Raw genomic sequence first — 27,751 nt, forward strand, 5'->3', positions numbered from 1 at the left:
TTTTTATTTAATCAACAGTATTGACATGTCTATAATATCGGTGTTTTATTTCTATTCCTTTTATATTTTTAATATATTGTTTTAAGTACAGACACCATAACAGTTTTGCATACAAACATCTCCCATATTTGTTAATTAAGTTATTTATTATTTTATTTCCTTGAACTGTCATAAAGTGTGTAAATAGTGACGCGCCACTGCCGACTGTAATTGTCAAAATATTTGTATAAAATAAAAGTAAATATATGTACTAGTATGATTTTGTTTCCTTTTCTTACCCTTACTTGGATGTTCAATAGGATTCAATAGGTTATAAGGATTTCCCTAAAATACATAGGGTAAGTTGATGGACAATTTGCAACAGATGTTAAGAGTAATTAAGGGAGGATTCACACTATAGTGCTAGTTGCGATTCGTTTTCAATCTGTTTAAGATGTTCAGTCCAATCACACATAATAAGAATATAAGATTGGACCCAGTAAGTAAAAAAAAGATAAAGTAAAACAAGTATAATTTCTAAATATAATCATTTATTAGTAGACAAAATACAAAACTTAACTAATTCTCTAATACATTAGAAATCTTAATAGAAAACAATTTTTTGGTCCTTCAATGACTATTTACTAAGTATTTTAATAATAAATTCTTCTTTTACTGTTATTATTTAGAGAAAATAATAAGTAAATTCACAATGAATTTAATACAAAATATGTCTATTTTGAAGTCTTAAAAATTTTATAAAATTAGTACTGACTGTATTTTTATTTATCTTCCTAAGTAAGTTTATAATAAACTAAATAGAAAATAAAATATTAAGTAATATATAGTAAAGACTTATATCCATATACACATGTATTATAATGTGAGGCTTATTCATATAGTTATAATACATACTTGTATTATGTAATTAAACACTAAAATTAAAGCAATAATTCTAAATGTAGATTTATTTAAAAAAAAGTGTATTTGTTACATTTATTATTATTATATTGATTGTAAGTAAACGAAAAATAAAATTTAACTTCTCGATAGAATATTATATTTATCTAAATGTACTTTATAAATATTTTTTAAATCACAATAATTACCCTGCGTTTTAACTTCAATATAAATGCTATACCTACATATAAATATACATAGCACAGGTATAGTTATTGAACAAGAAAAAAGATATTTATAATTAATTACTATCCAAAATTCCAAACCACTGAATCAATAAAGAAATAAAAACAAAATAATTTTACGGTAATTTTGATTAATTTCTGAATAATTATAGAAAATAGTAAGTCAGAATAATTTATTTAGCAAATAAAACAGCATTTCAATAAAATATTACATAGAACTGTATATAATAACTGCTATTTTATTTTTACTGAACTAAACTGGTTAATGATATATATTTAGTATTTAGAATAATCAACGAAAAAAGAATAAAAACAAGAATATAAGGTAATACCTTATAATAGGTATTAGGTTATACCTCGATAAAGTATCATATGTATATGTAATAATAGAAACACTCGTATACTCATAAAGTTGGTTTACAAATAATTTGTATCGTTATTTTTTTTTAGGATTTTTATTTATTTCTGTTTACTTGCAATTTTATTATCAACTAATGACATATTTTAATATAAGATAACAAATGTGAATAAACTATTTACTTACTTTCCACTGAATGTATAACGCTATGGAGTGCTATATAAGAAATAGTTAAATACATATATATATATGCTTTTATATTGCGTTCTAATAAGACAGAAAATAGGTTAATGAATGCCTAAAATGAAATTTCATAGAGCCCCATACAAAAAAAATGCAGTATGTAATGGTATATAGTAATGAGATCACTATTTTGACGTACTTTTTTGCTCTATTATATAAATATTGGAAAAGCAACAACAAAAAAATATTTAAATATCAATCCATTTGTTAACTGATTTCAAAAAAGGAGAAAAATTATGTATTACGTTTTATGCCCATATTTTTTTTTAAGTTTCCTAACATTAAAAAAAACAAAACACTTTGACATAACGCTATAAATCCAGTGGGTAGCTACAAAAAAACTTTACAATTTGCAAAAAAATATAATATTCTATATATTAATATATTAATTAATATTAACGGCGGTTATTTCGAAATCGCCCTTATCAAGGTGTCGTTGAGCTTTCGGTTCGTAAATGAGCATCGATGTACGTTCGGGACTAGTTTTGTTACGTTGCATATCTAAAATGAGAAAAATAACGTGTAACTACATATAAGACAAAATAAATATATTTTAATTACATTACAGGACACTGGGGCCTTCTTGTGTGACTATACAATTCAACGATCGTGGGTTCGAATTATCATAATTATAACATTAACATAAATGAAATAATACTTACAACGTAAGCTCAATCTTCGTTTATGCTGTCCGCACAGCTCCAACTGTCGTCGCACAATCTGCGAGGCGGAGGCAGGCCTCATCGCCGGGAGGGTCGCAGATACTATGTCTGACAGCGACTTGTTTGTATGTTCTGTATGGATAATGTACTTAAATATATATATATATATATATATATATATATATATATATATAAATATAATATCCGTTTATAAATATAAATTTACAGGCCAGTCGTATTCTGCCGTGTGCGGGATACAGCGTGAAGCTGATTATGTTTTAATTTAACTTGAATGTCGTTGTGTTGAATGAACTGGGCTACAACTATAAAAAAAATATATCCTAACCTAGTAATCCTAATAATATTATAAATATAAAAGTTTGGGACATTTGTTTTATTCTTATGTAAAAACTGGAAGGATATAGATGAAACTTTACAGTAACTTCATACGTGAAAAAAACTCATATTTAATTAAAAAGGCTGTTGTACAATAAATATAGCGAAATCGCGTATGGATAAGTAATTAAAAAAAACTGGTAAATAATAAAAAAAATTACCTCGTCCAGTCAAAACAATCTCCCTATGGTTTTGTGCCAATTCCACGTCGGTTATTAAAACGCGATGTTTGAGATCAGGTATATAGATTCGATTCTCGTCCAGTGTAGATTCCTTCGTCTCTGGTATGGACGTGTTTTGGCTTGATTGTGACGTCTGGAAGAGGGAATGAGAAGCCAGGTTCACATTACTTGCATAAAAATAAAATATGCGCTTGTATCCACGACGGTTATGGCTCCGTTGCCCAATCGGGGGAATGAAATATTTTATATTTTCATTTTATTCCAGGCAAAGCGCAACGTTGAGTTCCGCTACTAAACACGCAATGCCTCGGAATTTCGGCGAAAAATGGGGAACAGAAGTGTTTTAATGGGACACTCTGTTTCCCTATTCTTAACACTTTTTCAAGATTCCTCTGCCGACCCTGGTATACGCGGTACAGCATGAAAGCAAAAAGCCGCGCATTGCCTCGTTACTCGATTTTTCTTACTTTTCATTATTTCCTTCCTGAATTAATAAAAATAAGTTATGATTAAAAAATAAGTAAGAATAAAAAAAAATCATTCAAAAAAACTTACTTCAGGGAGGCCACGACTCGTCGACCATAGAGACACTTGCTGTTTAAAGGATGAGTATGAGTTGGTAAATGGTAAATAGTGAAAGGCTGTCGTGGCAGTCTGACTGAAAACGCGACGGTCGTGGGTTCGATTACCACTTGTAAGTTGTAATAAGACAAAGCGAGACATTGAGTTTCGTCTTTCAACACGCAATACCTCTAAAGTTTAGTTGGGCAGTCCGCTTGTTCTCTGTCTTGCTAAGTGTCTAGATAAATGATAAAAATAAATAGAAAACAGAGAGATCGCTCATAATTACCTTATTCCTATAAGTAGGGCTGGATTGCGGCCGATTCTTAAAGTCGATATGATTTACACCTTTCTTCCTCACAATCGGCGATAATTTCCTAAATTCATTCCTCGGTTCTAATTCAATCTTTACACTCTCCACGGTAGAATTACTGGCCCTCCCAAAAAGCGGAGATAATTTGGGCTTAACGTTACTCGTATCAGTTTCTATAGTCGTGTCGTTTTCTACACTCTCTACAGTAATCGTTGAATCTATACTACTACTCTTGATAGGCTTCACTATAATCACTCCGGGATCTAAATTATTTTGTATTTCCGATTTCTGTTTACCAAAGTTGGGATTTTCGAAGCCAGTTTGCGTTGCTATTTCATCACTTTCAGCTATAAAAGTCTGCGATGCCCTGTTGGAGGATTTGCTTAACATTCGTCGACGTCTTTCTAGTTCCGAGTGTATGTCTGTCTGTACACGCAAGTTTATGTCGCCGTAACGTTTGACTATATAGTCTAGGAGCCAGTGATAACCTTTTTTGAGACCTGCGTCTATTTTGGCCTTCTTGGATTTGGGGTCGTATGGGCTGGCGCTGTATGATTCTACTAGTGTTGGACATCTGTATCTAAAATTGTAATAAATATCACTTATACTAAAAACGCGGACTCGCGAACAAGCGCGAATCGAGCTAGCCCACCGAGGGTTACGTATAAAAATTGGAAGTCCCGAGCTTTTACTGAAATTCAAGCTTAGCACTACCAGAGCACTTTTAAGTTTTATGTGATAACTCACTTGACCTTAATACTAAATTTTGCCTTCCTTTTAAGGATATTATTTTTTAGGATCTAAACACAAATGTATAATTTTCACAATTCTAGGTCAATCGGAAGTACCCTATTAATTTTGATTCCTTTTATAGTATCGAAATATGTGTTTTTTGCGGTAGGTATTATTTCATTTCCTTCATCATCATTTCCTACATACCCATGTTTATATTACATACTCATTAGTTTTTTCGAATAAGATATGATGATTATGATGATGGTAGGAAATGAAAATAAGTCGGCTGGTGCTAGTACACACAATGGCCGCGATTCAAATTCTGATTGATTTTTATTTAAATATTTTCATTTCAGTGACAAATTGTGGTGCTATATTTCGTCAAAAAAAATCGTTTGACTGTAAGCACGGCGGTTGTGCCGGACCGAGTTTCATTTGCCTGCTTTGGTAACAAGAGGAAGCGCGGGGTTGAGTTTTGCCATTCACAATGTCTTGAAAATTGGGCGGTTGGTTGGTGAGGAACTATGTGTCTTAACACTAGCTATTCCTCCTCTTATCCTGCTATATGCGGGATACAGCGTGAACCTAAAGAAATAAACACATACCTGTTAACTAAGGGTTCAATATTTAGTTTTTCCACAACGTCGATATCGTCGAGGGCGCCGTTTTTATCCTGCTTATTGGCTAGCACTAGAACTGGTTTACCTAATTTTAAGTTTTATCATTTTAGTACAAATTAAAAAATACATTTGCCTATTTTTACATTTTTAAAGTGTTATGTCTAAGTAAGTTAAATATTAATACTAAAAAACGTATTAAATTATGTTGCTTAAAAATACGTTTACCTTTTTAAGAAAAGCTTAATTTCAAAGCAATCATATTGTATTAAAGACATGTTATAAAGATAAAAAATGTGAAAAAATAGTTTAATAATGTACCTACATGAAATCGCAATTTATGGGGAATATAATAATTTGTAGTAATCTATTGTTTACACTGTTCGTACAGATTAATTATTTATTAGTTTATTGCCATACCGTTACGGCGATAAAAACATTTAATTAAAAAACAAAATGATAAAGTTGCTAGGTAGCCAACTCACCAGATATTTTGTCATGTGATAAAACCTCCTCTAAAACAGTTTTACATTCTTCCAACCGTGAAAAATCACTTGAGTCGATAACAAATATAACACCGTGCACTTCGCTATAATACTGAGACCATATTTGTCTAAATTGCGGCCCGCCGCCCAAATCGTAAATAGTGACTGGCGTATCTTTATGTATTAAATTAACAGCTTTAAAACCAACTGTGGGCAAAACTTTATCATCATTTTCTCCAGCTAAATTGTTCACAGTTTTCGTTTTACCCGCGTTGTCTAGGCCGATGAGAATTAATACAATATGACGGCGAATTCGACGGCGACGACAGAAACGAACACAATTACCCATTATTGCGAACTAAAATACGTAATTAAACACTAAATAAGACTTTTTACATGACAATTGAAGTACTTAACTTCAAATTTGTCGGCAGCCGCCATTCACTGGTTTTTCGTAAACACTACTTTTTTGTTGACACAACGGTTACCAATGGCGATCGAGTACGATGTGGCCAGTGCGTTTAATATTTTCTTATAATATTACCGCTAGCGATTACTACTGTAATAAATATATAATATTACCATGTTTAGGTATATATATTTTCATTTTGATAAACAATTTTTTTTTAAACAATATTTGTAAGTACTTCTTTAAAATAAAATAAAAATTATGCATCATAAATTGTGACGTTAAGTTGTTTTTAATTTTAAAAAATGAGATTACTCTTTTATAAGGCGCAGTGATTGAAAATTTCATTATTGTTAATAGTTTTAAATTTTAATATAATTATTTAAATTATATTTACTGAGTCAGGTTAACTAAGCTTAAGACTGAAATCTTTTCAGACATTAAATTTCAAAGGTTAGCTGTATTATTGAAGGTTCATCGGAAGGTCACAGATGGTATTTTCAATGTTTCCTTTTATTTATTACTTATTGTATAAGAAATAATGTAACCACTTATGACAATTAAGATATTTATTAATTTATTTACAAAGCTGTGTTATCTCAAGTTCAATTCATGTAAAATATTGTTTACAATAATTAAATTTGTATTTTTTACATTTTATACAGCTCTAGCTTTCATATTTGGCTTAGCCTAGGTCAATTGAAAATAATTAAGGTTTGACACATTCTAAGTGCCCGGTATATCTCGATTTCTCGATTGCAGGTACAGTGGGCTTAATAGGAACTATTAATATTATATCGCCTATAGCCTTTGTTGATAAATTGACTACCAATTATAAAATACACAAATATTTTATCACTTCGAACCAATATCTCCTAAGAAAAGCTACACACCATACAGTTTTAGAAAGGTTTTTTTATTACTATAACGTAATTATATATTTTTAGTATATAAATATATTCTAATCAATGTTAGGATTAGGTTAAATAAAACTCACTTTTAAAAATACATAGTGGACATATTTTATTTGTCAAAATAAAACTCGCAATAAATACAGGTACAATTTGTGAATGTTATTTATTTACAAAGCTAAACTCTTTCAATAGTACAAATACAATATTTGAGAATCTATAAATATAATATTAACGCCAAATATAATTACCAGTTCTACACATTATTGCGTATAATTTTCTTTATAAAAAGATCGAAATTAAAAATATTTGTTCATTTGAAATAAATGTATAATAAGCTTCACGTTATGCCCCGCATATAGCAGGATAGGCGAAGGGTTAGCGTTACGACACTCCGTTCCTCTCGCACAGTCCAATTTTCAAGTGTGTTGAGTAGCGGAATACAACGCCACTGTTGTTACCAGAGCGAGGAAATGAGTGGGCAATTCATTCCCCAAGTGGAAATCGAACCCACAATAGCCAAACGACGGTCTCAATAAAATAATTTTCTTAATAAAAAATGAACAAAATTAAAAACAATAATTATTTTTAAATAAATATATAATAATACTTTTTTTTATATAAATGAATAAAAAAATTTTTTCTAGTCAAAATCAATACAAATGTGTAGAACAAACATATACAGCCAATACATATTCACTGTTGCCAATGTGCCAATAAAAAACATTATCTGAACCTTATTAATACGGTATCACCATTTTGTATAGAATAATACGCCAAATCTTTCATAGTGTTATCCAAAGCGATTTCAGCGCCTTGCATTTGATCGTCTAATAAATAAAGAAACGGGTGTCCAGTGTTCCCTTTAAACAGTCTTTGGGCAAGTGTTACCAGTTTTTGTAGCGCCATTGTGGAGGGGAATTTCTTTTTTAATATTTTGTTATTTTCATCGCGTAGTGTTATTTCTAGTAGTTGTGATGTGAGCGTCATTGTTTTTGGCTGTTTGACTAGTAGGCTGTCGTCAGGGATGCCATATTCTGTAAAAGAAATGTTTCACATGTGTATTACACGTTAATCTTTCGACGTAAGTAACACTGTACCTGTACTGTAATGCAAACCCGCGCTCAAAAAGGATCATCCTTACCAATCATTTTAGTTTACCAGGAATGTGTTAAAAATGTCTTTACAGAGATGCTAACAACATAAATAAATTATAAACTCACTATCAACAAGCTCTTGAAATCTGCAATGTTCTATATCAAACGCTAATTTCTTTTGCATATCACTTTGTACCAATTTCCATTCGGCGCCATATCGCTTCATATAATCATATTCTGCGCCTCTACGTAGTTCTCTTGTAATGAATGATCCGTTTAGTTCCTGGAATAATTATATACTAATAAATATGCAGCTTCACGCTGTATCACACATGTAGCAGGGTAGGCACGGAAAATCGCGCTTTGTTTTGTTACAAGTGTGAGGTAATTGAAAATAATTCATTTCCCCCGAGTAGGAATCGAATCCACAACCGTCGCGTTTAGAATGTATAATATACAAACATATAGAAAAAACTAAAATACAGGCAAAAACGTACAAATATATCAATTTACCTGTAAATTTCCAATTTTTGCTATAATAATCTGTGATACGGTGTCATAGTCCTCGTTGTTCTGCACTGGGTTCTTTAGGAAGTAGAGACGCTTAAGGGATTTCAGCTTGTTTAGTTCGCTTACTGATCGCCACTAGAATTTGAAAGTAAATATAAATGATAATAATTGGACAATTCGCGGCGTTAAGATCTGGGCGGCGATTTTCAGCGGTGACACTACACACAATGTCTAGACTTTTGGGCGCTACGTGGGGAGCGGAGTGTCTTAATACTAAGTTTTCTCTGTCCACTCTGCAACATTCGGGCGAGATACTGCGAATAGATAAAGAAAAACGGAAAAATAAACTTACATCATTAATTCTATTTCTATTCAAGAATAAAATTTCCAAATTTTCAAACACGTCCACTTTATCATTATTCGGGTCATCATTAAACCTAATCTCCTCAATGATACAATCATTCAAACTCAGTACTTTAAGGTTCTTCAACATGCCAAGATTTTTAATTTCCTGCCAAGAATCTATAGGATTTCCATCTAATCTAATAACAGTCAGGGTATGTAAAGTGACCTTTGGCAGAGTTATTTTTTTAATTCTATTGTAAGCTGCTATAAGTTCGTTAATATTTGGCCAAAGATGAGATAGAGCAAGGAGATCGGACCACTCATAGTCACATACAGATATATTTAATTTTTCCAAATTAGTGAAATTGATTGAAAGTTGGGTTAGGGTTTCTTCTGGCATGTCTATTGCCATGCGGTTTTTGCTAAAAATTAATAAATATTTTAGTAAAACATTATAAAAAATACAAATATACTGGGTAACGCAATTATTTTTTTATTATTGTTTTAGCTTCACGCAGTACTGCGCGCTATTGAATGTTGGCGGAAAGACGCTTCGCTTTGCCTTGTTAGCAGAGCAAGGAAATGAAAAAATCCAATATTTCATTCACTCAGGTGTGAATCGAACCTAGCGCTCTGATTGGTCTTATTTCTCAGTGTTTCATATTTTACTACATTAAATGTAGTCACTTCACTTTAAACATATGAAGAATACAACATTTTATTTATTATCAGTATTTTTTTAGTTTAAAACTAGTGTTTTAAAATAATTTTTAGCTATTTCTTCTTGAGTGAAATAAGAATTTATTATTGGATTATCACTGTATATGTCGATGTTATATAATTTTTAAGGATATAAAGATAAAAATAAACTAATAGTTAATTATGGATTTCGGCACAAACAAATAATAATAAAATTATAAATGTGAATGGATGGTTGTGTGTTTCATATTCACTCATCGCAATACCATTTAGTTTAGTTATAATGTATATAGAGAAATAAGACAAGGCAAACGAGAGTGCGGGTCACCTGATGATAAGTGATCACCGCCGTCCACGACCCCGTGTAATACCGGAGGAGCTACAGGTGCGTTGCCAACGAGATTAAGCAGGCGAAGACGCGTGTGGGTCGCTAGTAATAGTAAATATTAATACATACCTGACATCCAGTTCATTCAGATCAGGCAGCTGCGAAGACAACTGAATAATTTCCCTCCAATTGGAGAATAAGTTTTGTGAAACGTCAATACTCCTTACATTCGGACATAAAGATGCTACGTTGCCAGCTTTAGACACATTCTGGTCGTGAACGCACACTTCTAGAAGACGGTCGAACTTTCTAGAATGTTAATAATTAATATATTTTTATTTAGCTTCACGCTATAACCTGCTGTACGCTGTAACACAATGTTACCTCTGCCTACCATGCTATATATGTTGTACCGCATCAGGCATAAGAAAGTATAAACAATGAATAACTTCAATATATAATGCCAAAACAATGAAAAACATACTGTTTCTGATGTATCTTCTCAAAACCAACCATCTCTATGAAAGGAGCACCCATTTCTCTTTTCCATTCATTGATGACCGTCCTCCGATGAGCAGCTACAGTTTCATCCTATAAATACACAACACTAGATATTTCAATCAATCAGCTTCACGCTGTATCCCACACAGAGCAGGGTAGGGAGAGGGAACCTAGTGTTAAGACACTCTGTGCACCACTTTCTGCCAAATTCTGGAGGTGTTGAGTGGCGAAACTCCACACTACACTTTGCCCCGTCACAACAGTGAAGAAATGGGAATATAAATTTAAATAAATATTTCATCTCACTGAGTGGGGATTGAACTCACAATCATAATAAATTCATGGTTTGAGTTCCAGTTTATTTTTAAAAAATATAAAATACAATATAAGTAACCCGAGACAAAGCAACTGAAATAAAAATATGTAGTCAGCAATAATTTATGACATTCTTTATTATAAATAAACATACTATCAATGGAGGACAATGAGCTTTTAACCTTTATACTATATTGATTCTTCATTAAACATATAAATAAAAAGGTAAAAATATTATCAAACTTAAATAACTTCTTATTTTATTGAAATTCAAAGATATTAAAACTTTTCTTATATTATGATATAAAACTTAACTTAACTGTCATTAATTAATTCTGATTGATTTGTTTACTAATAAAAGACCTTGTTTATTACTTCAAGTATGGCCTTAGGCCCACTCAAGCAATACAATATGAGTGGGTGTGTGATTCAATGAAAGAAAAGATATAAGGAATAGGGAGAGGGAGGGGAATATATTTGTAAACTAGAGACAGTTAAATGTAAAAAAAAAACTAGACTGTCACTGGTTTTTATTTCATTAATAAATACCTCTCCCCCCTCCCCCAATAACAAATAAAATATATTGATTACTTACCTCTCTTTCACCATAATATCTTCTGATAGCTTCAGCACAAGTTTTGAATGGCGCAATCTTATTGGGACGAATAAAGGAACCTGCATTAGGTTTGGTGGTCTTAAAATATTGGATTTCGTCCACGCTACCATCATGCTTGCCCCTCTCAGCATTGTCCCACTCTACTCCATACCAAACACCTTTATAGCCCTGCACTTCCCCTATATACTTTACTGTGCCGTACTCTTCATTGATTTTGACCCGACTCCCTATAAACACTTGGCTATCACAATCTTCGCCCCCGTTGTGGCTGTCCATGGCGCCGTTACAAAATTTTGGTATTATATTAACAGGCATCGCGCCCACCATTCTCTTTACGTTTTCGAATTAGGAATTGTTTATGAAAAGAAAAACAGTTTGGTCGTTTCGGGAATACGCGTCTGTCAAATCATGAGTCAATATGTCAAATTGTAATGTTGCCATGTTGCTTCATTTTTTTGTTTTACATTTGTAATTATATTGTAACTGTTTGTTTACTTATTTTTTTTATTACAACAAGCATTTACACAAAATATACAAAGTAATTATTTCTTTCAGTATTATTACTGTGAATATAGTTAAACACTGTTAAAATATTGACTAGCACCTTACTTACGTTTCTATACTTTAAGTTTCTTTATATCTTATAAATGAAATTAAAGACTGTGTAGGTATTATACACCACATTGTTTATATAAGATTCTTTATTGCATTAAATTAACACATAATAAAATATACATTACGAAAAGACATACACAACGGTGGACTTATCTCTAGAAGAGATCTCATCCAGCCAACCCGTGGAAGTGGATAAGTGCAAAGTAGCGGGAAAGACAAGATAGTGCAGGGAAATTAAGAAAGACAAAAACAAAATAAATAATAAAATACAACTAATATAATATGTAATTATTAAAATATTGTAATGTATTGTACACCTCTATTCTTATAATAAATTTGTGGATAATGTTAGTCATGGCTGTAGAGAATGAAATATAGTTATAATATTTATATATAATGTACACATACACGTAATAAGTTCATGAATAGCAATGAGAGGTATGTTATATCAAATAAAGAAAATTCAATATTATAAGTCAAGACATTATTGCCAGTTAAAAAAACAATTAAAGTTAATATCATAAAAGTTCCATTATGGCGCTAGATGCCACTACTAGTTTCAATTTAATATGGACAAATAACATCCCGAAAGGTGATTGGTCTGACGAGCGTAGTGTATAACACGGCCGAGTATGGACGTTCGCTGAATAAGGGCGAAAATGTTAATTATATTTCCGGATATGGACTGAATCGTACACGTTGTGTTGTAAAAAAGCTTCGGCGCCCACTATACGTTTACCATTGTAATGTATTCAAAGCTTCAGCTGTTATAAACTCGCGAATATTTTTTTAAGTTGGACGTCAATACAATTTATGAGAGGTGTGTGACCTGATACGATACGGATATATTTTAATTCACTCGTCGTCTTCGCGCAGTGCTCGCGTCCCTGCCTTACCGTTTACCGAAATCGAAGACCTAAACGTAAAACTAAAATTGCTTTTCGACCAAAAATGGCTACCCCTATCCCGGTTATCATGTTCACGAGTCGATAATGCAGAAATGTCGGATTGTGTCTGTGAAAATATGCAGTTTATATGTGAACAATTGTTGCGTGCCAGCAAAAGTGCATAAGGATTAATCACGACAAAGGATACGAGATACAAAATGAGGTACGTATACTATAGCATAGTTCATCAAACTTTAGCGAGGCTTATGGAAAACAAATAAATAATATTTCTAACACGCGTCGATCTAAATATAAACGGGAATATTTATGCTGTATCTTGTATACGTTAAGATATACAGCTATACGCTATGTTTAATGTAAACATCACTAAACAACATTATATATAAACTAATTTCAATTTTTATGAATGAAAAGCAGGAAAAGTATAGCTTATAATAAAGTATGAAAACTAAGTTCATTCAGAAAATCATCTAAATGCGACTGTTATTGATTTTTTAAACTCCGAGTTGCCCCACACGTTGGTACGGTATTATTTTCGTTTGTTTTGTTTGACCTTGAATTAACAATTTATATATTAATATAGAGGCATCTCTAAGAATAGGGTGATTTCACCCCCCCGAAGGGATGATTCGAGCATATGAGTAATACCCCGCCCATGTGTAATGAAAACGTGATCTCAGAAATGCATTATGACGCAAATAACTTCGTACTTAATTACGTTTATATAAATATAAAATTAAATATAAATTTACCATTTTTAAGAGATCGAATGTTAAATTTAATTTAACAATTTTTACGCACAATAATAATTATTAATAATTGCACATTTTTACGTCCTTAATAAATATAAATAAATTGTCTCCTTTATGAGATCGATTGACAAAATTAAAGATTAAGCTGTTATTTTAGCTACTTTTAGTTTTTAAGATATTAATTGAAAGAACAACTTTTTAATTTATAAAAACTGATATCAGAAATTGATTCTATTTCAATATAATGATATAGATAACTTATAAGATAATAAAAGATAATGCATTGATTGTAACATAACTTATAATATTATTATTTTAAAATTTTAATTTTATTTTATTTAAATATGATACATTTTGTGTGCATAAGAATTTGGAAAATTTATAAATTGGCAAATATTGGTAACTTAGGTGTAACTTTGATGATTCATGTTTTTGTGAGATGTTTATAAAATTTTGGTCATATTTAATTAACTGGTTTTTAAAAAAATAAATAAAATGGTTTTTACTCTTTAGTTTATTCAACCACATTGTATAATAGGCAGAGGGAATTTAATCATTAGTCTCCTATGGTCTTTTTGTGGTCTCCTTATTTGTAATATTTTACAATAATTCTCTTTCTTTTACAATTATCAGCATTTACATCAGGTTTTAGTTATACCATTTGATTAAAAGTAAATTGAGTTCTAATTTTGTTATCTTTAATTATGTTATAATTTGACCATAAAAGGTATAATTATTTTAAAATTAAATGCAATAATTAAATTCATCCTCAAATATTTTTTGCGTAGATGTTAAGATATAAAAATGGAAAATCTATTTTTTTCCTCTCCCGCTTCCTGAAGAAATTTCCAAAAATACTTACTCCCTTAGTGCTACAATCCATAATCTATTCCATATATTTCCATCCATAGTCTATTGTCTGCCAGTCACTGACTAACACAATAGTTTTATACACATGTATAAATGTGCAATATGTATAATTACTATTTGTATGAACTGACAGAGCAATTTCTTAATATATAGTTAATGAATTAAACTACTATATTAAATTAACTCCTATAATATTTTAATGGAAGTACAATTTCTATTGAAAATGGTTTTATACATGCTTTTAGTAGTAATTATTCTGTTAGATTACCACCTGTTATGACTTTATATCATGTTAGTATCATAAAACATTTAAAAAATTATCACAATCTATAAATTAATTATGCTGTCTATATTTCCATGTGCCGTTATACATCTAGTTTTATAGTATTATAATTTTTTGTATGGATTATTCATATTTTATCATAGTCAATTTGATAGTTTAAACATAATACATATATTTATTAAATATCTTTAATATAAGCAATTTTACATATATATCTTTTTTAAATTCATATTGTACCTTGCACATAGCAGGTCAGAGGCAGAAGGTACCTGGGAACTCCTGGGAGTTCTCAGTTAAGTTAAGTACACCTTCGTTTCCCAATTAATTTTGAGGTACAACATGTTGGGGGGCGAAACTCAACGCCGCGTTTTGCTTCGTTATCAGAGCTAAGAAATAAAAATATTAATTTTTCCGAGTGGGATTCGAACCCTCATCCGTCGCGTTTACTTACTTCGCACGCTCAGTCTTCTCAATCTCTCGTCTCTCGTCTCTCGTCTCGTCTCTTCTTTTATAAGAAAGATCTTGTATTTCTATTGAATAGGTACATATCCGATCTTATAGGTATTTATGGACAATAAGAATCTTTATTTAATTTCTTTGTTCTTAATATTTTCTATTCCTTTGATCCCCGCTCTGGCAGATGATACGCAGTGTTGAATTTCGCCATTCAACCTTAGGACGTTGAATGGCTATAACTTATAGGCAACCTAAAAGTTCGTCAGTGTCCTTACATCACTGGGTTTCCTCAGCCTATCCTACTATATGGGGTAAAACGCGACGTCATTCCCCGAGTGGGAATCGATCTCACAACCGTCTCGCTCAAAGTTAGACGCTATGCCGTCGGCTTAGCTATTTTCACTATAGTCTAATTGTAAGTGCTCTTCAAAACGTAAAGGTCATATTTACACCTAATCTGTACTTAATAACTGTATTGCATGCTTAAATATAAAAAGCGTTTAAATTATACAGATTATTGGCCTATTAGTATAGTGCTGGTTGATTATTTTGGCTGTTTTATCGTAGGTTGTAGACGGTTCCCATCCATGGCAGATATAATCTATGTATTCTTTTATGTATCTCAACTGATCTATGTATTTATAAGTATAGTGGAGTACAGAGGAGAGTATAGTGGAGCCCAACGCGGCTACGCCCGCTTGAACTATACGAATATTTATTAAATATATTTATGAAATTATTTTCAGTTTTCAATAGAGATATGCGTTAAGCAAGCTCATTTTGGGTGACGTTTTCTAACAACAAACTTTGCAAATCGGTTCCTAGCAACGACAGTTGTTATTAACATGGCGTATATCTCATCATATCATATATCGAAAATATTACAATAATGAGAAAAAAAAGTATCCTATGTTCATCCCGAGATCCTCAAGTATCTCTATGTGAGTATTTTATCACAATTAAATTAGCGGTTTTGCCCTGATTGCGTAAAAGACAGACAGACAGACAGAGTTACTTTCGAATTTATAATATAGGTATGGATAGTGTACCATACTCCAAAATGTTAAGGGAGGATTGCCGAAATACAATAGTGACAACTGCATTTAAATGGGTTAAGCCGATTCTAAAATTATCATGGACAAGCGCATAGACAAACTGACAAACCAACAAACATATAAAAATGTACAGACAGCGATCCGTTACAATTTTATTTTAAACCTATGTGGCCTTCATGGCGCAGTGGCGTCTGACTCTATAGAAATGATGGATGACTAGGAGAATTTTTCATAAAGATTAGATTTTCATTTCTACGCTCTGGTAGACGAATGCAGCGCTGAGTTCCGCCAATCAACACGTTTCACATTATATTTTAAAAATTGGCTAGTATGTTAGGGACGAAGCGTTTTACACTGGGTTCTCTCTGCTTACGGTGAAATTCGGGAGAAAGGTTGAAGTAATATACTTATTTATTAAGTTTTGTCAGTTTTAATAGTTTACCCAATAAGAATTATTTTGTCTCTTTCCTACAACGAAATGGTGGTTGAAGTAAAAATATAATAAAACGGTTATGAGAAAGGTCGTTGCGTAATTAATGAAAACTTTAATAGTAATTGTTGTTAATTGCCTCCACAGTCCACCCGCACATATAAATTAGTTTTGACGGTACAAGCTAAATAGTCGAAAGGTTAACTCAATATCCTCTAAATAATTGACTTTTTACTTTGTTTACTAAAAAATATTTGAATTTTTTAAAGTTTTGTAAAATGTTTTTCAACTCTTGAACTCTCTCTCTTGACAGAAAACGAATGTAGTGAAATTCGAACCCGCGTTTTTTGAAAGCTTTCCAAACACACTAACAACTAAGCCATACGTTATGTTTTTATCAAGCAGTGTGGAAATACGGGCGCTTACAACTTTTGAAGTTTTTATTTCAGGCCATCGCTCCGTAGTGGGATTGTCTGAATGTAAACGTTCATGGGTTAGATTCCCAGTTGGGGGTGTAAATTACTTTAATTACTCCGGTCTGATAGGACAAAGCGCGGTGTGGAGCTCCACCACTCAGTTTCGCTAGTAAAATTGAACACAAGGTTCCTTTCACTATCTTGCTTTACGGGAAAAGCCTTGAATCTGCCAGTATTGTACGAATAAGTACTATGATAGAAGAGCTTTTCCTATATTTCGTTGTCGTTTATGTCGGGTAGGTTACCTTTTGTAATCTGATCGCCTTTAAGCGTATTCTAAACCTTATCGAGGCTTCCTCACGATTTTAGGGGCATTCACTCGTTATTTATTGTTTTTTGTGTATTCTCTAGATTTTATTTTTAGTAGAAAGTAGAAAGAGCTCTCTCTTGAACGTTAGGATCTCAAGGATTACAGTGTTTATCTTATTCAATATTTCATTGTATTTAAGAACGCTACTGAGTCCCGCCATTCAACACGCAATGCAATGAATTTGACGGTAAGTGGGGAACGGAAGTGTCTTAATGGGAACGGATTATCTTAACACTAGGTTCCCAGTTACTCTGCTATGTGCGAGATGATACAGAGTGAAGCTATAAAAATTTTGAAAATTGAAATTTGTCACGTAGGTAGGTGAGAAAGGTACAACCTATTCGAGGTACAACCTATTCAAGGATTTCTCGAAGTACCTCCTCTCCTCTCTTCTTAAGAAAAAAAGGAATTTCCAGTTATATGTTAAAGTGCACAAACAAAGTTGCTGGCGACGCCTTATTATATAAAAAAATATAATTTCTTTATAGATAATTTTAACTAAAGTATTTATCTCAAAAATAATTCATTAAATTTGTATTTTATAGGCAAATAAAATGTTTGTTATTTTAATCGAATTCTAATCCAACTACACTTTTTATCAAAGCTTAAAGGTCAGGTCTAGGTGACCTGAAAGATCAAAGATGGAATGTGAGTGGAATGTTTAGAACCTAATAAATTTACTTTTTTATTTATTTATTATAAATAAGTTTAAAAGTAAGCTTAGAATTTTATATGAGAATGTATTCGTATAGTTAATTTATATAGGAGGCTACTGTGACGTAGTGGGACATTGTCTGAATGTAAACGCGGTGGTTGTGGATTCGATTCGCGATGATTCTTGACTGGAATGGCCAATTGTTGGGCAAAGGCATCTTGCCACTTCTTCCCCTCTTGCCTTTTTTATGCACCAGTCAGGCCTGTAATGATACAGCTCTTCTTGTCATAGCCGTTTTGGTCTGTCGATCCTACAGACTCGGGGAATGATTATTATGTAAATTATTTTCATTACAGTTCAACACGCATTGCGCGTCTTGTAAACTGGAGAACAGAGTGTCTTAACTCTAGGTTAAGATACCCACTCAGCTGAATGTATTATTTATTTCTACAGTAAAGTTATAATACACCACTACCTATTTAAAGATATAAGATATGTACGAGATGCAAAAAAAAGAAACATTTTTCTCTATAATTGGTTGTTTTACAATTGATCTCATTACCCTAAGCTTTGTAGATGTTGAATTAACTTTTTTTGTAACTCAGAATCTGCTTTTTTATTTGTCCGGTTTCTAATTATGTGATATTTAAAAGGCATAAGATGCCTGAGGCTTCGTCACCTCATATGAATGGAATTGTCGCCTTGGCATAGTTATGTGGCTTAGGCAATATTTACCGTTTATTATGTAAAAAAGATTAGTGGCCTTTATGGCTTAATTTTTTGACGGTACAGGATAGTTATGGGTTCAAATAGTGTTTAAAAATAAAGATTTTGGTGTTTTTCGTCCAAAAGTGTTATAGGTGGGTTAAAAAAAGATATAACACAAAATTTAAAATACGAATCTGCATGTTTATCCCGCATATAGACGGGTAATCGTGGAGAAAATATTGTCAAGACTCTCTGTTACGCGTTTCGCTAGAATTCTAAATATGGCGTATTAATGAGTGGTGGAACTCAACGCTGCGCTTTCTTTTCTACCAGGGCGTTTTATTTCTATGTAATATTAATAACCACATATGTTTGAAGTAACAATTTACCACTTCATCGATTTAATTGAAAAACACAACATAAGAAGAGACTCTAATAAATTCATGCTATAATCGTAATATCAATTACGTTATAAATCGTAAGGTGATTTCATTTTCCACTTCATCTGTATTTTAATATGTATGATACAATATCTTACTACTAGTTTTTATCGGTAACGTTGTATGTGTTAATTGATTTATACATGAATCAAGAAGTTTTTAACTATGTTTAACTTATATATACCTACTGTACATACGCATATTTAACATAATAAATAAGAGAAAAAAATATTTATGTATATTAATTTTGAGGTCGTCACAAAGTCGATTGAATTGAATTATTTATTTTATCGTTCTGGTACCAGACAAAGCTCGACGTTTATCACACGATGTCTCGAAAATAGAGTCGTGGGTGGGCAACAGAATGTCTTAATATTAGGTTCCCTTTGCCTATCCTGATTTTTGCGAGATACACTGTGAATCATAACATATTGCAGAACGAGGCACCGAAATGTCTTTGCCCATGTGCGGTAATTTTTTATACTAAACTTTATCTAAATCCGTTCTGCAAGTTTTGGATTTCTGGGCTACCTAACTAACACACATCGTTGAAATTTATAATTATCGCATTAATATATATCCAGTTAATTTTAGTATCTAACATTGCTGTAATACCATAGCATTGATCTTAACCGCAGAACTTAATATATGTAGATTCTAGATACTATTGCTATATCGAGGTATGAAGGTCAAAGGTTTAATTATAGAATATTAGGTTTTACCAGCGGCTTCGCCCGCGTGGTTAAATAGAAATAACTAAGAGTTGTGTATTCTAATTTCTAAGTGCCAGAGGTAACATTGAAATGATTAACGTAATCATAGCTTTTCTCGATAAATGGAGGATCACAAAAATATTTTTTCAATTGCAACTAGTAGTTATCGTGCTCCTGATCTTTTTGAAAAAAGTGCAGTGTTAAGATCCGCCACATACACACGCGATATGTCAGATAGAAGTAATGTTTTTTTATATATAAACAAAAAAAATGGCAAATATAATTTTATTATCATTTGACTGGCGTAAAACCATTAATATTGGTGCATGTAATCCACTGATAATGTATAGTGATTTGTTGTTTAAGTAACACTCGAACTACTGTTACATCGATCAGATATACATCCTATTATATAGAGTACGTACCTTCCGAGTTTTATTGGAAAGTATTTCTATATACACGCATTGGCTGTGAGTTCGATTTGCTTATATTTAAAAGATTGTTGTTTTCCGCATATTCTTAGTCTCTGTCCTCCTCTGTAAAAAAAACTTATTTAAGACAACTGTACCAATAAATAACTCGTTAAAATTTGTAATATTCTAGGATAAACGTGTCTTGTATTCAAAAAGAATATTTTCCACAGAAAAGCGACGTTCAATGAATAAATTTTGTTCTACGAGCTTTTATAAACAAATTTGTGTGGGACGCTCACTTGAAATCGGCTTTGACAAATAAATACCCAAGTGATGATAAAAGTGTTAAATTCTATAGGAAGGTAATATACATTTTATTATAAAGATATTTTTGTGTTTCATGATATTGGAAAATTCTAGAAATTTCTATTTATTTAAATGTATAGGCATACATTTACCTATTTATAAATAACATACAGATAGTTCTTTTGTTTGTTTTAACACGCTTTCTTCAGGTCCATTTGTAACTATGTTATAATAAAGTTTTGTAGAGAAACTGAATTTGACCCACTTAAAATATTTGCATCATCATCATTTCAGGCCCCATCATCACACAGAAACTTCAGAGGTTACTAATAAACTACTTGAGTTAGGCGCATATAGTTTATAACTCATCTCATTCGTAACTCTAGTGAAACGTCATTTTTAGCTAACTTGTTTTAGCCTCACACTGTAACCGAATTTTGGAAGCATACCAGAGCGAACCATTTCTTGGAATGAGAATCGAACCCACTATCTGTCGCGTTAACAATCGCACTCTTGTGCTCCTGCACCATGATTGACATGCATTTTACCTACTTACTATCTACATAGAATATAATTAATACCTTTAATTAATTCCACAAAATATATAATATAGATACGTTAACTCGTTGCAAAAGCGCACTCCCAATATAATAAAGTGAAATAGGCCGCGACCTGATTGCATTGCAGTGCCGGGGTGGGTCTTTAGGCGGGGCTCGATATTATATGCCATCTTGTAATTACTATAAAGTTACTAGGAAATTAATATTGTTTTTTGTATTTTTTTATTATGATCGAAACATGTGATGAATAATAGTATACCTAATTGGGAATAAGTCGAAAAAGGAATTTTTATTATATTCCTCTTATTAATTAAATGTCTAGAGATAATTAGTAAGTCTATGTCTAATTATAATATGTTCTAAGACTTGTTTAAATGGCAGATAAAAAATAAAATACATTGATAGCTAAAAATTCAATGAAAATGTTGTAAAAAGGCATGTACCACATTTCTATAGTGCTTAGAAAATAAATAAAAAAAGTTTTGAATGGGTACAGAATTGAAAGATTTGTATTTTAATATTTGAAATTTTACTTTATTTTATTATAGTTGCATAGTTTACACATGTGGCTCGATGTGCGCTGTAGATGTGAGATCGATTTGTTAACTAATTATCATATTTCCCTGGCTCCTGAAGTGTACATGTGATTATTTAAATATTCTTTTAGAGTAAAAATTAATATTGTTGTCCTAAAAAATTAAAAAAAATCTTTTTTTGAATCATCTCAATCTATTTTGACTTAAGAGTTACATGTAGAGATAAGTTGTTCATTATTTATTTTTGTGTAATGTTACATTTCAAAGTAAAAAAAAAACTAAAGAAAATTTTTATAAACACAACAAGATGCTGGAATTTTATCCACGAGATGAGGAAATGACATTATTAAATGACTTAATGAGTAATATACTTAAACTATTTCTTTGTTACCTGCCTGATTCGCCATATCCGCCACACTTCAACACCAGCTCGTCAATCGTGACTCATGTCACTCTGTGTCGATGAGGAAGTCAGATTTGTACTAGAATGTAGGTTCGATTCTGAACTCTATTATTTTCATAGAAAAGACGGTTTTGAGTTATTGGAGGATAAATAAACTAAATGATTTGAACGAGTTAAGACTAAGAGATGGATAGCATTGGTTTTATAGGAATGTTAGTTTATGTGAGTATTATTATAAAGTTTAGTCAGTCATATCATAAGTATTTTATGGAATGTAGTAATTCCACCTTAGTTTACAAAGCATTCATTTAATAGGGGTACCGGAAAGGACTTTTTTTAAATGAAGGTGATGAAGTTGGTATTGGCGTAAATGTCAATTCAGAAGTTTGTTTACACATTCAAAGCATTGTTCTTTATCTAGTCTTGTTATATAACATTATAAATTAAAATTATCGATGTCAAAGTAAATATATTTATTAGCTGTGTTCCCAGTAAGTTTATATAATATGCAAGATTTTAAAAATATATTGTCACTTACTTTCCCCTTTCCACACACGTAATTTTAAAAGAACCATATAATTCTATACTTAAGCTGCAATGCCTATTTCTGAGTATATTTACGAAAAGTTCTCAAGATTGAGTCGGTTTCCAAGAATGATGATGACTAAGTGTGACGCATGAGCTTTGAGTACTGGTCGAAGCAAAAAGGCAAAGACAATGTTACTGTTAAAGGCCTTAAAGGAATCCAGTTATTACTCTGTTTAGATTGCGAAGAAAAAACAATAAACTTTTGTTTCATATATATACTTTATTATGGATATTATGTGAAATATATATTATGTGTAATCTCTTTATATTTATAGTAAGATAATTTGGGACATAATTTAATAATATAAATTTAAGGGTAACCACAAAAAAACTTAATAATTATGCCGGTAAGTTTTTTATAGGCTTTCAATCAAAATAACCAATAAATTTCCTAGGTACCTCTGACACTAGGTACAGTGGGTTACATTGGAACGAATGATGTGATGTTATAAGTCTTCAGCTATCCTCGATACATGGACTATCCAGCACATAATATTTTTCAACAATTCGAACCAGTACTTCCTGAGATTAGCGCTTTCAACCAAAACTTTTCAACCTTATAACATTAGTATAGAAATATACGTGTACATTAGTATCCTCTCTATAAGAATACATAATTATATTATCTTTAATCATTAAGTTGAATATTCCTTGAAAATATTATGTTGTTTGCTTTAACACAAATGCTCAACAGCGGCGCGAGATAAGGAGATACGTTTTTAATTTCCGCTCTTAGCTATGTAGCGTGTTCATTATTTTTGCATTATATGATAAAACAAAATATTTTAAAATGTTAAAATTCTTAAATAAATTGCACTTTATTTTTAATTTTCCTTCTTTTTTGATGTCGTCGTGGTATAGGGTATGACGCGACAGCTTTGGGTTCTATTCCCACTGGAGGAAAATTAATTATTTTTATTTCTTCGTTCTGGTAGCAAGAATAAAGGCCACCTGTTTTTCCAATCAATGTACATCAAAAATGAAAGCGGGGAACAGAATGTCTTAACATTAGGTTTTCTCTGCCCACTCGCTATATTAGTACCAGTGTAACTTTAAAGTGTTAACCCAGAAGTACCGATTAAATTATAAAATATTTTTAACATATTTTTCATTCGTTTGAACCCACGACAATGAAGGGGAAATGAGGAGAACGCAGTGGTTTAACCCTAGGAACTTAAAAAAGTGACTAGGGCCATCATGATCTGTATATTTATCGCCCTAAACTGTATTCACAACCTGAACATTCTCTATCGAAGATGCGATTTTAAATGTATATATGTATAATCTTTTTAATTTATTTTTGCATTTTACTTTATTACGTTATTTAAGTATTTTGTACTTTAATTTTGAATTTTTAACTGCGAATAAAGGCTTTATTTATTCAATTCATATTGGATTTATCCACGTTTTATCCACAAACCAACTTATACATCTATAAAATGACAAACATTAATAATGCATACATATTATGTTTAAATATCAAGGTGATGCAGTTTTTTGACGATATCTGGTTTTATTTCCCATAGTCTTTTAGAGAAACTGCAACTTGACTTCTCTAAATGGTAGTAGTGGTCCTATGTATGAAAAAATGTTCGTCGTTTTCAGAACAAGCTCTCGTATTTGTACGAAACTCGTCGTTGAAAATAGTTTTTAAATGTCACGCTATTTTTGTACGAATCGTATTGATAAATTTATCCCGAATGTTTTATTTGAATTACTTAAAGCCTATTTTTATTATTTGCATTTTCAACGGCCTTTGAGGACTTTTTTTGTAAAATGAAATGTTGATGGTATTGGTTAATAGCTTTTTAAATTAAGTGTTACTTGTATGGGTGATTACTGTTTATGAACTATATTTATTACAAGCGACCCGTTCGCGGCTTTGCCCGCTTGAACAATTTATTTTTTTTGTTTACTAATGCGTTTACCATCGTGTTTAAAAAAATTTTTGTTCGAAGAGTAAGTTTAGGCATTTTAATAAACTTTTTGTTGTAGCAATTTCGTGGAATAAAATATTTTAAATGTATATAAGTTTCTATTTATAAACTGATTTAAATAAAACAAAAACTAAATGTTACGGATAATCTAGCAAAATGCAACAGTGAAACCCGGCCTTTTAATCGGCTAAGCCGTTTCACAAACGTACAGACAAACATTTTTAAATCCTGATGAAATGAATATATGAAATAATACATTGCCTCGAGTGGGAATCGAACTTACAACCGTTATTTTATGGTCGTACGCTATGTACGCGCACGATAGCCTCCAACTGCACTATAACTGCAAATTTTGTTAAGCTACATTATAAATATGTAAATGCCACATAGATTTCGATTTCCTCCCAATTCCATCCCCCCGAGCGAGGTGTGTTCAGCAGGGGTGTAATTTGTGCGAGCGATGGGTGGTGCATGCCCATTGTTTCTGGATATACGATCGTGTTGCGGAAGGGTACCGTATAGCTATATGTATGTATGTATGTAGTTCATGGTAGTTACTGTTGTTTGTTTATATTAATAAATATTGTGAATATCACTGTGCAATTGAAAGTTTTCAATTTTGCTAGCGGCTTTGTTCGCTTTTGTTTTTAGATTTACGCTATATTCCCCACATGGTGGGCAGACGCAACCTGGGAAACTAACGTTGAGCACTCCGTTCCCATTGTGACATTTCCGTTCTCCACTTTTCGCAGAATTCTGGGGGCATTGCGTATTGCGCGGCGGAACTCAACGCTGCGCTTTTCAGTTTTCATAAATGAATATAACTAAAAGTAGTGTGTGACACACTAGTAACATTGAGGAAGCAGTTTTAGATGTTAAATTACAGTTTCTTGTGTACTTGGTTCAGAAATATTTCGTAACTTTGCAATAACTTAGCTAACTTGCCATTCATGTCACAAATTACAGTGGCTGTCGACGCCCAACACACCCTGCTTGGAAATAAGTGACAAGGGCGGAGAGAGTAATTTGATTTTACAAATAGTAGAGATATTGTTTATTCTATGAAAAAATGCTCTTTATAATTTTTTATACAGTGTAAAGTACCTAATATTCTTAGATTTTTTATGTTTTTAACATCGTGTTTCATAGAAATAAAATAATATGTTATGATTTTATTTCTATGAAACACCCATAAATTGGCACATTTCGGATACTTTTCCTTTATTTATGTTGTGTGTACTCATTTCCTGCCAAATTTCATAATTTTATTCTCACCTATAGGTGATTTGATTTCGATTTGCTCCAAGGGGTCCAATTTCAGCTTGATACCTCAATATCAAATGATATGATCTTGACAGACGGACAACAACGGTTTTTCTGGCATAATAACATAGGCAAAGGCAAACATTCCGCCTAATTTTCGGGACGATTGAATTAATTCATTGTCCCTAATGGGAATTGAACCTACAAGCATTTAACCGTGTAGCGGTTATATTATATAGAAATCTTGTAAATGAAACTTACAATAACAAAGACCATTCTTGATTTATGATTGTTTTGGATTTCAACATTTCAAGGCTATTTAACGGTAGATTGACTAGAATTTTCATTATTCGTGTAGACAATAACCTCTTTGAATAGGATTTAATCATTCATTTCTTGTTATGTAAAGGTGTTTTGGAGGAATCGAAGGGCGGGTGTTTTGTCCTTTTTTTTTAGCTTCACCCTGTATCCCACATTCCGCAGGGTAAGCAAGGGAACGTAGTGTTAAAACATTCCGCTCTCCGAATTTTATGAAATTGCGTGTTGTGTAAAGGAAATCAATGCCGCATAGGTTATCTATGATCTTTTACTTAACGTATTTAAAAAATTGAGAATTTCTACACATTCTTATTATAAGTCGAAAATTGTGTGAATAACAAAATATAATATTATTTTTGTACATTCAGAGGAGGCCAGCTGAGAAGAAAAACAGATCCTGCATATTTTTGTTAATAATTATTTATATTATCTTACCATGGCTACAACATATGCTTGAAGAGATTTTTTTATTGTGACCTACTTGTTCAATGCTTTGTTTATATCACGTGTTAAAATAAGCGATTATTTTAGTTATTTTATAGTTGTTTTACGTTTTGCTTGTGCCTGGTTATGTTTTAAAAAATAGTTACATTTGTTAAGAGTTTTAAGTTTATTTCCCTATGAAAAGTTCAATATTGGAATTTCCCCTCTCTCTTAAAACTTTCTTATGTCTATAGGAATATTTATACACATCTATGCTAATATTATAAAACTGAAGAATTCATTTAATCTCATATCTATATATCTTCTGAAACAAGTCTTATGACACGGACTAGACATATTAATAAATGGACTCTTCCAGACTACAGTCACTATTCTAAAATCAAGAGAAATGTTTTAAAGAGGGCTCCTCTAGTCTTCCTCCATTCATTCTCGCAGTAGATATATACTAGTGGGCCCGGACGCGGCTCCACCCGCGAAAATATAAGCCTAAATAATTAAAATAAGTTAAAAAATAATAAGTGGAGATTTATTATTAGGAAAAATTTCTGAGTAACCGAAATGAACAAACAAAAGAAGTAAAAGTAACTAAAGGAAATTCTTAATATTAGAAAAAGTACCTAAAGTTTTCCGTGCGCGCGTACTATATTAAATAATTATTAATTTTTGCGAACAATATTAAATAAAATCCCAAATGATTAAAATTATTATATTTTAAGTGTATAACATCGGTATAGATAACTGAGATAAATTAATTATAAGCAGCAAATAATTACATCAAAAATAATAGTAATTCGAAAATAAATAAAAATTTACAAAATCATCAAAGTCATCTGCCCGTTCGCGTCGATCATACAATACCACTCGTAGGCTAGGTCATTTGGAATCAGTGACATCTTATTTATTAG

General features: G+C 31.7%; 2 protein-coding genes across 2 annotated transcripts; both read right to left on the reverse strand.

The window, feature by feature from the left end:
* Positions 1 to 1,458: 1,458 nt before the first annotated feature.
* LOC146540884 (uncharacterized) lies at positions 1,459 to 6,196 on the reverse strand. Its single transcript, XM_085195606.1, has 6 exons — positions 5,677 to 6,196; positions 5,180 to 5,279; positions 3,816 to 4,419; positions 2,945 to 3,098; positions 2,388 to 2,519; positions 1,459 to 2,226 (listed from the first exon to the last, which is right to left on the reverse strand). Exons 1-6 carry the CDS (start codon positions 6,023 to 6,025, stop codon positions 2,111 to 2,113), a joined length of 1,455 nt encoding a protein of 484 aa, XP_085051732.1. The 5' UTR covers positions 6,026 to 6,196; the 3' UTR covers positions 1,459 to 2,110.
* An 886-nt stretch (positions 6,197 to 7,082) lies between these two features.
* On the reverse strand, positions 7,083 to 11,836 carry Tbce (Tubulin-binding cofactor E). Its single transcript, XM_085190572.1, has 7 exons — positions 11,387 to 11,836; positions 10,460 to 10,566; positions 10,105 to 10,284; positions 8,956 to 9,370; positions 8,607 to 8,738; positions 8,220 to 8,376; positions 7,083 to 8,033 (listed from the first exon to the last, which is right to left on the reverse strand). The coding sequence occupies exons 1-7, from the start codon at positions 11,732 to 11,734 to the stop codon at positions 7,723 to 7,725; spliced, it is 1,650 nt and encodes a 549-aa protein (XP_085046698.1). The 5' UTR covers positions 11,735 to 11,836; the 3' UTR covers positions 7,083 to 7,722.
* Between the last annotated feature and the right edge of the window lie 15,915 nt (positions 11,837 to 27,751).

Source organism: Heliconius melpomene, chromosome 1 (genome assembly GCF_056956725.1).
Source record: "Heliconius melpomene rosina isolate 202511_hmr_F chromosome 1, ASM5695672v1, whole genome shotgun sequence".
NCBI classification, from domain to species: Eukaryota; Metazoa; Arthropoda; class Insecta; order Lepidoptera; family Nymphalidae; genus Heliconius; species Heliconius melpomene.

Coding starts and splice junctions, on each gene's coding strand:
- LOC146540884 (XM_085195606.1), bottom strand. CDS start 6,025: ATGGGTAATTGTGTTCGTTTCTGTCGTCGCCGTCGAATTCGCCGTCAT. Junction 2,520..2,944: donor GATTGTTTTGACTGGACGAG/GTAATTTTTTTT, acceptor TTATCCATACAG/AACATACAAACAAGTCGCTG. Junction 2,227..2,387: donor ACGAAGATTGAGCTTACGTT/GTAAGTATTATT, acceptor TTCTCATTTTAG/ATATGCAACGTAACAAAACT.
- Tbce (XM_085190572.1), bottom strand. CDS start 11,734: ATGGTGGGCGCGATGCCTGTTAATATAATACCAAAATTTTGTAACGGC. Junction 10,285..10,459: donor GAGAAGATACATCAGAAACA/GTATGTTTTTCA, acceptor TTAACATTCTAG/AAAGTTCGACCGTCTTCTAG. Junction 8,377..8,606: donor CAAAAATTGGAAATTTACAG/GTAAATTGATAT, acceptor TAATTATTCCAG/GAACTAAACGGATCATTCAT.